We start from the raw sequence: 12,279 nt of genomic DNA, 5'->3' as shown, positions 1-12,279 counted from the left end.
TAAAATATTTGGCCGTGCATGCACATTTGCTAAGAGTTTGCACCAGATACTTAGAGGGAAAGATTTCAGTCGGTGATTTTTTCATTTTATTTAATTTTTTTTTTTTTTGTCTCTGCCATTTTACGGTAATAATAAAATAGTGAACTCAAACTTTATTTGTCCTGGGAATGCCTGGACAACCGTCCTCATCCCTGCACCTGACTTTAAGAAGCAGTGAAGTACCTCAAAATGCGCACAAAGTCCACAGTGTGAGGCGCATTCGCAGAAAGGGCTGTGTGGCTTATGCAGCTGCGACATAGCTTTTGTCCTTTAAGCAGGGGAGCATAAACACACACACTCTGCGGGAGGGCTACCCTGTCATCTTGCTGGCAATAAAGCGGGTCCCAGATGTCTGCCCCCCCTGTTAGCAGACACACAAGCTCACACTGTCACTCACCATGGCTTTGTTCTCAGACAGTAACATATTGCCTGTGCACAACATTTACACGGTGTACATAAATGCTGCCACAGGCTCACAGGACTGAACTTTAGTACAATGACATTTCAGTGCTTTGGCAAAAAAAATGAATATACCACGCTTAAGCAGACATTCAGTCAATTTTAAGGTCAATGATTTTATGTAGACTGAGCTGGCCTGGTTTTGTTTATCATACCCCAGTGTTACTGTACTGGGTCACTCATAGACTCCAATCATCTCACTGAGTATTCTGCTTATCTTTCAGTGGTAATCAGCCACACCTTCCATCTTTCTACCTAATCAAAACATCTCTGCTCTGTTGCTATGTAAGTGGGAGGATAGGGCAGAAAATATTACACTGCTGTTTCATCAGTGCCAGCCTGACACTCCAATGCAATTCATAGCGGACAATTTGATGATGTTCTGACATATGTTGCAATAGAATCTGAATGAAGTGATGTGCGTCTTACATCTCTTAATTTACATGAAATTATAAAGAAGTTCATCTCCAGAGCTTGGCCTCTCTTAAGGAAATTTGAAAATGAAGCATAAGTTGAGCCTTTTAGAACATTGTTGGTTTCTTTGTAGATAAAAGAGCTTGGTCTGTACCAGCTCTATATGGACAGTGTCCTGAGACAACTTCTGTTGTGATTTGGCGCTATACAAATAAAATTGAATTGAATTGAAATTGAGCAAACATTTGTGCAAAAATCACTGCACATCAAGATGAAACAATTGTGCACAAGCGCACGTTCCGCTATCCACTTCTTGTTTTTCAGAGATGAAAAAACAAGTCAAAACATCTTGCTCAAATGAGTCATTGCAAAACCCTGTCCAGGGAGGATTGCAAAATCCTGTTAAATCTGGATCACTTGTGCTTTGCGTTACTGCTGAATGTTCTTTTATTCATTTCCACCCAGATGATATTTTCATACAAAAGAAACCACGCTGGGCCGTACAGTCTGACACACCCCGGGAGTCTTTGACCTGCTTCCACAGAGATCGAATAGGGAAAGCTAACAGTATGCTGCATTAAAATTGCCTTGTGTTTCACACTGACAGACTACAATACCCACACTCCCCAGCTGCTGAGGCCTGCTCGCCAGTGTTTGGAGAGGTAAAGCCCGACTTAAACACAAGCCCCGTCACCTTCCCCATCGGTGCCCTCCACCCCTGCACCCTCGGCTCCTGCTAAACCAGCTCTTCTCGTTCCCTCCTTTGTCTGTGTGTCCAAACGAGCCAAATGTTTTTCTTTTTCTGCCTGCTGCTAAGCAACCTGGGGGATTCAGAGTGCTGCAAAGGATTGCAGTCTTAATCCAAACTCTGGGTTTTGCAGAGTCAGCTGGTGCGGGTGCAGCGGTATTGTGCGTATCACTGCCCTGGCAGAGTTAGCACTTTTTTGGGGGAGTTTTTGAGAGAATCCTTGCTAACGGCAACGTCTGTTGCATCCTATCATTTAAGAGGTGAAAGCACAGGCAGCTCCATTTGGACGGAGAATGGAACGCTGGGTTTTATTCCAAATGTGCACAAAAAAAAAATCATGTGCAATTGGACTGGAAGTGATTGGATTTGCCGATCACGGCAGGCAGCAGTCCTTTTAAGGGAAAGCAGCAAAGGGCTTATGAAATGTTCCACAGTTATTCCCAAAATATGGAGCTACATCAACATTACTGACATGCATCCCAGTGAAGCAGATTTTCAGTTTGCATGTTTGTGTTTCAGTTCAAGCTGAAATCATGGGTCCCTTTCTTTATCAAATTTGCAAAACAGAGCCGGTGGAGTAAGATCATGTGCTTATAGGATGAATGTGGTTGAGGTAGGAGAATTGCTGACTTATCCTATCTCCAGTCCTTTAGGCACAGATGGCCCTCTCAGTCCCCAAAGACTTCGCTCAGATTCCACACTGGGCCCCAGTGCGGTCAAAACAGCAGCTTTTAGGTTTGTGTCCCTCTTTATGTACAAGATACAGTCCAAGATCCTCCAGCTCAGCCATAAAATGCAAAGCAAAAGCATTTATTATTGAATTTCATGATTAATGCCTGCCTTTGATTTAGAAGGGTAATCATTTATACTGAACGCTGAGTAAATAATGACACAGCTCACAGGGGATATGATGCCAAGATAGGAAATCTTTTATTACAGAGAAAAAAAACTTTTCTTCCAAAATATAGAAATCTGTACAACTTCCGCACAATCAATTTACATGAACTGTACAAATTTACAGCAGTTCATCACAACATACCCAAGGAAAAGAAACTGAACACGATAAAGATGTACTGACATGAGATCACAAGATAGACAGCTTTTCTTCTTGGGTAAGCTCAGATTTTTTTGTCTATTTTCTGGTTTTGTAGGTAAATAGAAAAAAAAAAGAGAAAAAAATGAAAAGACAAAAAAAAAGAAAACAAAAACAAAGGATACGTCTACACTTACAGATCATGGAAACTAATATTTTTTACCAAAACAACTTTGGTCCTTGCCAACACTCCCATCACAAATGGCTTCACTTACGAAAAGAGTTATCCATGTTAAAAGATGAAATACAAAAAGGAATACATCTAAAAACACCTCAGGATAGCAATTATTGGCACTTCCCATGTGTAATGTTATGTACTCTACCATTTGTTGTACAGTTACAATACATTCTACAATATGTAAAACACCTCAAATGTGAAAGTGGCAATAATTCAACTAATCAATGACAATTTTGACGACGACAACAACAAAACTGCTGTTCCCTTCCTGCTTCATGTCTTAACATGCACAACTTTTCCACAAGGGTTTTTATTGAATGTCCGAGGCCTGAGTTTGGCAATACATTCCAGGAGAGACTCCTCGCGTCTCAAAAAAAAAATGTCACACAACTTCAACTTGACATATTTAGTGCATTTTATGTGCTATTTTACCTCTGACTACTCAAAGCACTCTTGCGACAGTTCTGTAACCTATGTGCGCACAAGCTGAATGGATGCCATTTAAATAATCAACATTACTGAGGACTTAAACCATTTTGGGCGGTGGTGGTAGTACAGTTGAGAAGGTGTCGAAAGGGGATTTGGGTTGAATTTATTTCAATTTTCGTTGCTCTAAAAACAAGGCCTGTTAAAAGTGGGTTAGATCACCAGACTAAAAATCCTCTTAAAAAGAGGATGAAGGAGAGAATGGGGGTGGCAGAGTGGAAAGATGGGAAAATCTACCAGTGTGACCATAAAATACATCTAGAGAAAAGTGAGACGAGACGATCATCTCGCATCCGAAATATAGACCAATCTCATAACATCTTGTCACATGACATACAAAAAGCTATAATGGAGCAGCATGATTTGAAAACTGCTGTCCACCATGGAAACCAAAGCTCTGGGCTCCCATCCCAGCGAGCTCCTCTCCATCTGGCCAACATGGAATCACTGCTTTTCACAGATTGCTGAAGGGAGTATCAGCAGAGAGCAGGGGAGAGGGGTTAGGGGGTTGCAGTGCGTCAAAGGCTGTAGCTCTATTACCCATGATCCTCTCAGGCTTAGGGGAGCTTAAACACCCATAGGTCTGGTGATGAGCGGTGAACCAGCCTGCCGTGACAGATTTGGCCAGCGGCTAAGGCCCGGACGATGCCCGAAGCCACCCCGGCATCTGTTCCAGCTTGCTCTTAACCGCTCAGCCCCAGAACCAGGAGCAAAGTGGGGGTACGTCAGACAGCCATCACATCCTTTCATATGCATGTAAACAAAGTCGCTACTCAAACTCAGTAATCAAGTGCAGCGCAATCCAGTGAGATGAAAACAGAAAACAATGGCCTAGTACCCTCAATTCTTCATCTTTGATCCATGTTTCCTCGTCTCTCACTAGCCCCCCTAGTGCAGCTTGAGCACGCCAAGCGCGTGTGCTGGTTTTTTTTCTAGATTTGTTTTTATCCATCACTGCCAAGGGAGGGTCGAGGGCTTCTGGTCAAGGTGGGGGATGTTGAATAAGTCCAGAGGAGGGGGCTGGAGGGATTTTAGCTGCCCTGGACAAATACAGTCCGGCCCTGGCCCCCCTCCTCTCTCACACCAGTTCCCCCACCCCTGCCTTCCTTACCCAGCTCCCCACGGTGATGGATGATGATATGTGTCACATTAAGTCTACCTGCATCCACAGGGGGTCAGCTAGCAGCATGCTGGCTTGCTTTTGGCTGAACAGGAGGTCTGAGCTGAGGGCTGATATGTGGCACTTGAGGCACTCTAACCTCCCCACACACACCAGGAGGGGCGTGGGGCGGGGATCTGACGCTGCCAGGCTGGAAAGTGGACACCTCCGGTGAAGGTCCGGGCAGCAAGTTGAACCAGGCTGGCTCATATAAGCCTGATGTTAGCTTAAAAATCACGAATGGCTGTAATTCATGACAATGAGGTCTCCGTAAGGCAATGCACCTCCAATGCACACATAAGGACCTTTTAAAAGACCTTGAAAATAGCTAATGTAAATGAAAACAGAAGGCTGACAAGGCCTGGTGTTGTTTTTAAATTCAAGTTAAAATTAATCTCTGAACAGTCGGTGCTCCAGACCTCCCTTTGGCCAAAGTCTCACACAGTCATCACTTAGTCCAGACCTTTCAGACTAACTTGTTTTCTCTAGCGGCGGCACAAATCGCCATCTGTGTGTCTGAGGGGGAGACAGCTTAGCTCTGCATCCTGCCAGAGCGAATAGTGCCATATGAACGGATGACAGAACGTATCTAACATACCACCAGTAATACTCTCCACCTAGAAATCAACAGCTCTGAAATGTTCACAAATACAGTGTAAAAAAAATGGTTTTGAAATCCAGAGTCGCACACTCCCGATCTAATAGACATCAGTCTATCCTAACATGGGAGCTACAGTATGAACAAAACGGCTAAAAATGAGGAGGGCAATAAAAACGGTGTGAAAAGGTGACATTCGAATGGATGGAATGCAGGCGATTTTCTCTAAAAAGTACACATCCCACACAATCTAACGTCAAAGTGCATTCAATGTCAATCCTAACGGGGCCACAAGACCAATGACAGGGTAAAAAAACCCTTTGCTACACGTTGAATTTTGGTGATGCAGGAGATGACAAAGTGGAGGAAGGAAAAGGGGGCAAAAAAAAAAAAAAAAGATCAACAACACAGGAACTTGATTGTGAATTTCACCAACATTCATTAACTAAGGGGAGGGGGCGGGAGGAGGAGACTGGTCCCCTGCCCTTCCCCCCGGAAAGCTACACATACATGGGTGATGGGAGGGTGACAGTGCAACAGGACACACTGGTATCCATAGGTAACAGGTGTCACAACACATTCCACTTGCACTTACATACAGGCTGAGATGAGGGTTTCTGAAGCTCGGTGTTGATGGTAGAAGGGGAGGAGGGGAGGACTGACAGCCTTTTTTCCAGCTACAAGATAAAGAAAGCTAATTCCCTGTGGTCCAAAAAGGGTTTTTTCTAGAAAATAGAGATGCTCTCATTGGGTGTTTCTTTATCTTGAGCTTGGATGGCGAAAGGCTTGGTCTAAACCACAACTCCCCCCCCCCACCCCACCCAGGAAACAAAACAAATGAAAAATAGCAAACCGAATAACCTCTGGATTTTGAAATTCGAGGGGTAGTTCCATGTAAAAATTCCTTACAATTTAGGTTTTGGTGTTTTGCGGTGGTGTGTTGAACATGTACCCATAGTAACCACAAGTTAGAAAAGTGCAAAGTCAATGATAGCCCCTTCAGAGATGGAGCTGATCGCCATGCTGTTTACAGTTGAGGGGGGGGATAGGCGGAGCCAGTCTCCATGGGGGGTTCCTGGTTGGTTGGTTGGTTGGTTTAGCTGCCCCAACAGTTCCATTTCCACAAAGCCTCTCCTAGAAAAACGGAGTGCCCAGCTGATCCAATGACACAACAGAACAGATGATAATGGGGAGAGAGGGTAAAAAATATCAAACCTACAAGGTTTCCATCACCTGGACGATAGGCCACATCCTCTGCTTTTTTTTCTTTTGCTTTTTTCTTCTTTCACTATTTCATTTCATATTCTTAGCTTTAAAAAGGCTCACCCTGATCTGGTCATGTGACATGACTAGCCACGGCGTGACCCTGAACAAAAGTAGGCCGGGGTGACGGTGTGCCTCTTTAGCTGGACACAGTCATCATATTGTAGGCTTTGGAGGGACTGGTTCTGCCCAGCACCATCAGTTCCTCCTTGCAGCTGATGTGACTGTCCACCATGGGGCTCATCGGCCCGCTGTTTCCTGAGGGGGGGCCGGCGGCGGCTATTGCCGGCGTTCCTGGGGGGCAGGGCTGCGACTCGTACAGGACGCAGATGGAGCCGTCCTCGCCGATGCGGTAGGACACCTCGAAAGGGTCCACCCACAGCGTGAGCTCACTGGGCAGCAGCAGGTAGAGTTGCTGGATGGTCAGGCCGATGCGCTGGCCCGCCTGCCCCACCAGTGGGTCCATCTTGTGGTTGATACGGATGCAGCGGTAGCCCGAACCCTTGCAGGGCCTGTCTGGGAACCAGTGGTGCTTATATTGCTCTGCAGGGAAAGAGGACAGGACGGAGAAAAGGTTTTAGCCATGGAGCGAAATCAGACAGCTAATGTGGGCAGAATCTCATCACATGCACTGATCAAGACCCAGAAAAGGGGGGACAAACAGAGAGGTATTACTGAGTGCTGAGTAGCAGAAACACTGAGTGATGCAAGGTTGAACAAAGGTCGAAACAGAGAGCAGATAGACTGTACTTTGTTAGATAAGTCTGTGTGACTTAGTAAACACAATATGGCTGTAAAAACTATTCATGTAAAGATGGGAAGGAAATTAAGATCCATATCATGTTTGAAAGGTACGTGTGACAGACCATCATTTATTATTAAATCTTATTTAACAATTGTGTCGTCTCCAAATGTTAAACAAGAGTAAGGCTTAATGATTAAGAAAAGTAAAAGTAGTAGGCCGCTTTGGTATAAAACAAGACGGGACATAATACATCATCATATACATTATAATATAGCAAGTAGAAGAAAAACATCTGGTAGGAAAACACTTTATATGCTATTTAATGTCACTGTGCACATGGATCCCTTGCGTGGGTGATTTACAAATGCCAAAACTGAGCTTATTGAGAAAATGCACACAGTGTTCCTGTTTACACTTAAGTCCAGGGCGTAGTCGTGTACAGAAGAACAAGAAAGCAAAGAAAAACATCACCACCTGTTAGGGGCCTGATAAGCGGCCATAAACAGGCGGCCGGCAGCTCCCTGGGCGTACGTGACAAAAAGAGGCCCATCGAATTGCACAATCCCTCCCCCTGGCCGTCATCAGTGTCACAAAGTCTCCCATGACTGGCTGAACAAAAACACCAAAAGTGTCGAAGTCCCAGCCAGCCATCTGGGATACCGGGCCCCGCCTCTTAAAGGGAGAGGTTCCTATTTTTCTTCTTTTCCTCTCGTCTGTGTGGAAGTTTTCTAAGTGCAGCGAAACTGGTGATTCAGAGTGACGCCACTCGCAGAATGTTTCAGGCATTTTAGTGGTTAAGATGATGACAGGAAGAGGAGACTGCTGGCTGCCTGAATTTTGGCTGTACGAGGAAGTGAAATATGGCTCATTCTTTTCCCGAGTTCACTTAAGGTATAAGAAGGCCGTTTGGTGTTTTCTAGGAGAGCTGGATAGTTTTTAATCTCCTTAAATCTTTTAAATAGTTTTCTTTCATATTCTGATCTACCCATTGCTTTCTTGAACACAGCTCATTCATTCATGACTTCCCATTGATGCTAATTTCATTGTGGCCAGTGAAAAACAGGGTAAGTGAAGTAGGCCAGCACTCGAGCTGGGACCCGGAGGCCACCTGTATGCATTGGCAAGATAATAACAACCACCACCCCTCCCCTCCGTGTCTTATCGCAGAAGGCTGTATACTGCCGAGTTAATGGAGGGGCTGGCACTTACGAAAGAGCACAAGGGGCTGGATGGTCTTTCAGCCTCAGACTGAGCCACAAAGGCAGCCACCTACAAACCCTGGAGCAGCTGGGAAGGGATCAGCTCGACGGGCCTATTCTTAAAAACCAGGGCATACCGGAGGAAGGGAGGGGGAGGAAACGGGAAACGGAAAAGTAAGCAGGCGAGTGTGCGATTAACCTAACGAGTTTAATAAAACTGGGTTGTTTATTCAACAGAGCTGACCTTGAACACTAGAAATACTTATTATTTACCACCTGAATCCATTCTCCACTGCTGCTAATAAACTGGAAGAATCTAAATCTCGCTCACTGCAATTAGGCAACTATTGTGGTTTGAATCTGGTCATCGGGACCAACTTCACCACTTCCCTTCGCTCAGCACAAACAAGGGGAGCGAGGCAGCGTGCAGACACAATGGTGGGTGATTGTGATTTCCAGGCACAAAAGAGCTCTGGCTGGCCCTGCAGGATCCGACCACACGCTCACACACTTGCCGTGTACTCAAAACGCTTAGACTAGGATTAGAATAAACCATAGCACTCACATCACTTTGATATAACGGTTTGGGAGTAGGTTAGCTTGAGCATTAGAGTTAGACTTCCCCTCAGCTCCCTCCCCGATTCAGCTGCGCTGCCCCCGACTTTAACGTCCTCCTATAGGCTCCCACCAAAACACCCCATCCCCCACACAAAGACTTCCAGGCCCACTCCATTCAACCCCAACTTTTGTCTGTTTACAAACACCCTCGCAGACGCTATTTCAAGGAAACCTCTCTCAAGGTGGGCAGCAACCAAAGACCTGCTCTTCCTCAGCAATGCACACCATTTAACACACTGCTGATAAGCTCCTTTGTTTTGCTGGGGCTCCTGTGTGTCACTGAAGATGAAACAGACGTGCCTTAGCACAAGTGAGCTCCTTATGTGGGAAATGTAGGTCATCGGCTGTATGTGATCAGAGCGAGGCATATGTAAGGCAGCTTTAGAGCCCTGATGTGTTTACAGCAGAAAAATCAGAGCAGCACTCTCCTCTGAATACACTATATAAGAGTGATTAGACCAACAACTGTACTAACGTGGTGTTTATTCTTTTTAAATGAATGGGACATGTGGCTACAGGCTCAAAATTTAATAACAAATTGTGTACATCAACTCAACGATGAAGCGCACAAAGGCCACAAATTATGGCGGGTTCGATACCGGCTATTGTGCACAAATTGGTATGTACAAGAGTTGTATATTTGCACTTCCGGTGCTGAAGTTTGGCCTAAAAGCGAACATGTCTTTGTTATTAACCGTTTTCATACGGAGCATTACGTAATGGCGCTCACTGGGGGCTGTTTTGCTGACTTCTATGAGAGCTCTTATCGACCGAGGCGCACTTCCTTGTTCGAGCCAAGCGTCTCTTTCCACCCCCTCCCCCCTCTCGGTCCAAACAAAGTAACTCGTCTAAGCGCTTTATTCGCCCTTTTAATCAAAAATACTCAATTCTTGTCATGTTAATCGTCGACATACGATCATCCAACATCGCCGTGTGTACACTTTGACGCTGTTTTGCCCCTTCGTGACGTGCGCAAACGGCGCTGCGCGTTGGCGTCGCTGATAGTGATAGTTGGGAGAACAAAGAGAGGCTTCTTCGGACTCTTTCTCGAACCGAGTTTAGGCACTAAAAGCTCAAAGAAAACCTGAAATCAACATGTGGAGCTACGGGGTGAGACGTAGGGCGTTTTAAGAACGTGTGGTGGGTGTACGTGGAGGATTTTCTGGGTTTCTTACCTGCCAAAATGTCCTGTAAGCTTTGGCTGAATGTTTGGACCTGTCGATCGTTTACGTGTCCTTTTACCCTCAGAAATCTCGACAGAAATCCGACGGCGGCGTTGATCTCTGGTTTCATGGTTCCCCGGGCACAAAGGGTATGCATTGAGAAAGGCGACGGCGACGGTCCGCTCGTGTTTGTTGTTTTTCTCGACGTGTTTGTCCGACTGTTCCTCTCCACTTCTGAGCAGCGATCCTTATCTGCCGTGTTGTGTCTCTTGGCATTTATTAGTCGAGGTAGAGGGAAGTTTTTCTTGTCTTTTCAGAGGGAGTCCGTGTAGCCAGGACGGTTCAGTGCTGGGAAACAGACGCCTGTTATTGGTAAATACAGGGGGTTGGAGGGGGGGTCCCTTGGTGCCACGTTGTCCAACCCTCCCTACTGACTTTCCTCCTCCAGAGTGAGACTCAGGAGTGGGGGAGACGCCATATATAGTCCCCCCCCACCTCCCCATAGCCTCGACGCAGGCTGCTACAGCAACAACAGTCTACCAATCACGAGCCGGCCTCCGTCTGACGAGCCACATATAGGAGGAGTGCGGCGTTCACGTCACCGCGCTGAAAATAAACAGAGGTACGCAGCATGAAACCACGCTGCGTTTACAGGCCGTCGGAAATACGGGGGGTGAAAAAAAAGGGGAGAGAAAAGGAAACAAAAGCAAACGACAACAAAGAAAAATGCACATGATCTTGGTCGAAGAAGTTGGAGCCACTTTTAGTAATAGGATACACTAAAACTACGCTACTTTAGCTTATTGCACAGACAGTGTATTGCTGTAGGCCCACACAGTTACAGTTTGCTTATCCAAAAATCCAGTTTCTCAATGGTTTAGGAACAACAGAACATGTCTGATTTCTGTTTGACTCGTGTATGAAATACTAAAAGATACACTGGCCTTAGTTTTCCTAGAATCTGCAAAACAGATGAAAGAGAAGAATTATGTCTTAAAACAGTTTGCATCAGTTAAAGGATAAAGAGAGGATAGTTATCCTTCATGAATAGGTTTTGAATTATATTAATGCAGCTAATGATTACTTTCATCATCGATTAATCTGTCAATTACTTTCTTGAATAATCTCAATTAGTTGTCTGCTCTTGATTAGTTGCTTGGTCTCGATTAGTTGTTTGATCTCTAACATGTCAGAAAAGGGTGATATCCACAAATGTCAGCCCAGAAATATTCAGTTTACTGTCATAAAGGAGTGAAGAAACCAGACAATACTCCCAGTTAAGAAGCTGGAATTAGATAATTTTGGCAGTTTTTCTTGAATAAAATACTCAAAACAATGAATCGACCAGTAATACTATGAATCTAGCTTGATTTTACCTGTGCATGAACATGCTGACCCTTTATCTCATGTCATTCAATATACCTTTATTCGTCATCCCAGCTGTTCCCTGATGTGAGCACAGATAACAGTTACAAGTAAACAGGGGAGCTGCAGGTTTTCTGCATGAAAATGCTTTATAACATTTACATTTCAGTCGTTTTTTTATGTTCAAGGGCTCATGGTCTACTTGATGTAGAAAAAAATGTCTGTAGTTACTTAGAATCGAGATAGTTTGGCATGTGTATCCACATTAGGCTTACGTGAACTGAATTACTTGTGCAGTGGGAAATAATTCTTTGTCATAAGGAATTTTAGAAACACCCCCCCCCAGCTCTCTACTGTCTCCTGCTGTATCTAATAAGAGCAGAAAAATCCCCCAAAATACATGAAAAATAGAAATACATCACACTGCTTTCTAATGTAATGCCTCAGCAGTCTGAGTTATCCTCTTCAGGGCCTGTGGGTATAAAATCAAAATAGAAAAAATATAATTCAAAATCTCCACTAACCAACTAAACACTACCAAAACATCACCTATTCATGAGCCGAGAAAGACAGCTCTGTTTCCAGCTTTGTGGCAATGCATTCATTTATTTTATAATCCAGCAGGGTTTATTTTGCAGATTTGCATCCATAAGTTTATTTGAAAATCGTAGTCTTCACTGGAAAACTAGTCACCAATTCTCCATTTTTTCTCAGGCATCCATAGTTAGTATTGAAGGTAATGTAAATATGTT

The 12,279-nt window shown here is 44.6% G+C and overlaps 1 protein-coding gene across 1 annotated transcript; it reads right to left on the bottom strand.

Moving 5' to 3' along the window:
• Nucleotides 1-2,566: 2,566 nt before the first annotated feature.
• Nucleotides 2,567-10,613, bottom strand: btg1 (B-cell translocation gene 1, anti-proliferative). The gene is made up of 2 exons (XM_070991739.1): nt 10,175-10,613; nt 2,567-6,980 (listed from the first exon to the last, which is right to left on the bottom strand). Exons 1-2 carry the CDS (start codon nt 10,317-10,319, stop codon nt 6,577-6,579), a joined length of 549 nt encoding a protein of 182 aa, XP_070847840.1. The 5' UTR covers nt 10,320-10,613; the 3' UTR covers nt 2,567-6,576.
• Nucleotides 10,614-12,279: the final 1,666 nt, after the last annotated feature.

This window comes from Chaetodon trifascialis, chromosome 22, assembly GCF_039877785.1.
Source record: "Chaetodon trifascialis isolate fChaTrf1 chromosome 22, fChaTrf1.hap1, whole genome shotgun sequence".
NCBI classification, from domain to species: domain Eukaryota; kingdom Metazoa; phylum Chordata; class Actinopteri; order Chaetodontiformes; family Chaetodontidae; genus Chaetodon; species Chaetodon trifascialis.
The sequence above is the reverse complement of the archived record's forward strand: the minus strand, read 5'-3'. Positions and strand labels throughout refer to the sequence as shown.

Coding starts and splice junctions, on each gene's coding strand:
- btg1 (XM_070991739.1), bottom strand. CDS start 10,319: ATGCATACCCTTTGTGCCCGGGGAACCATGAAACCAGAGATCAACGCC. Junction 6,981..10,174: donor CTTACAGGACATTTTGGCAG/GTAAGAAACCCA, acceptor CTTTCCCTGCAG/AGCAATATAAGCACCACTGG.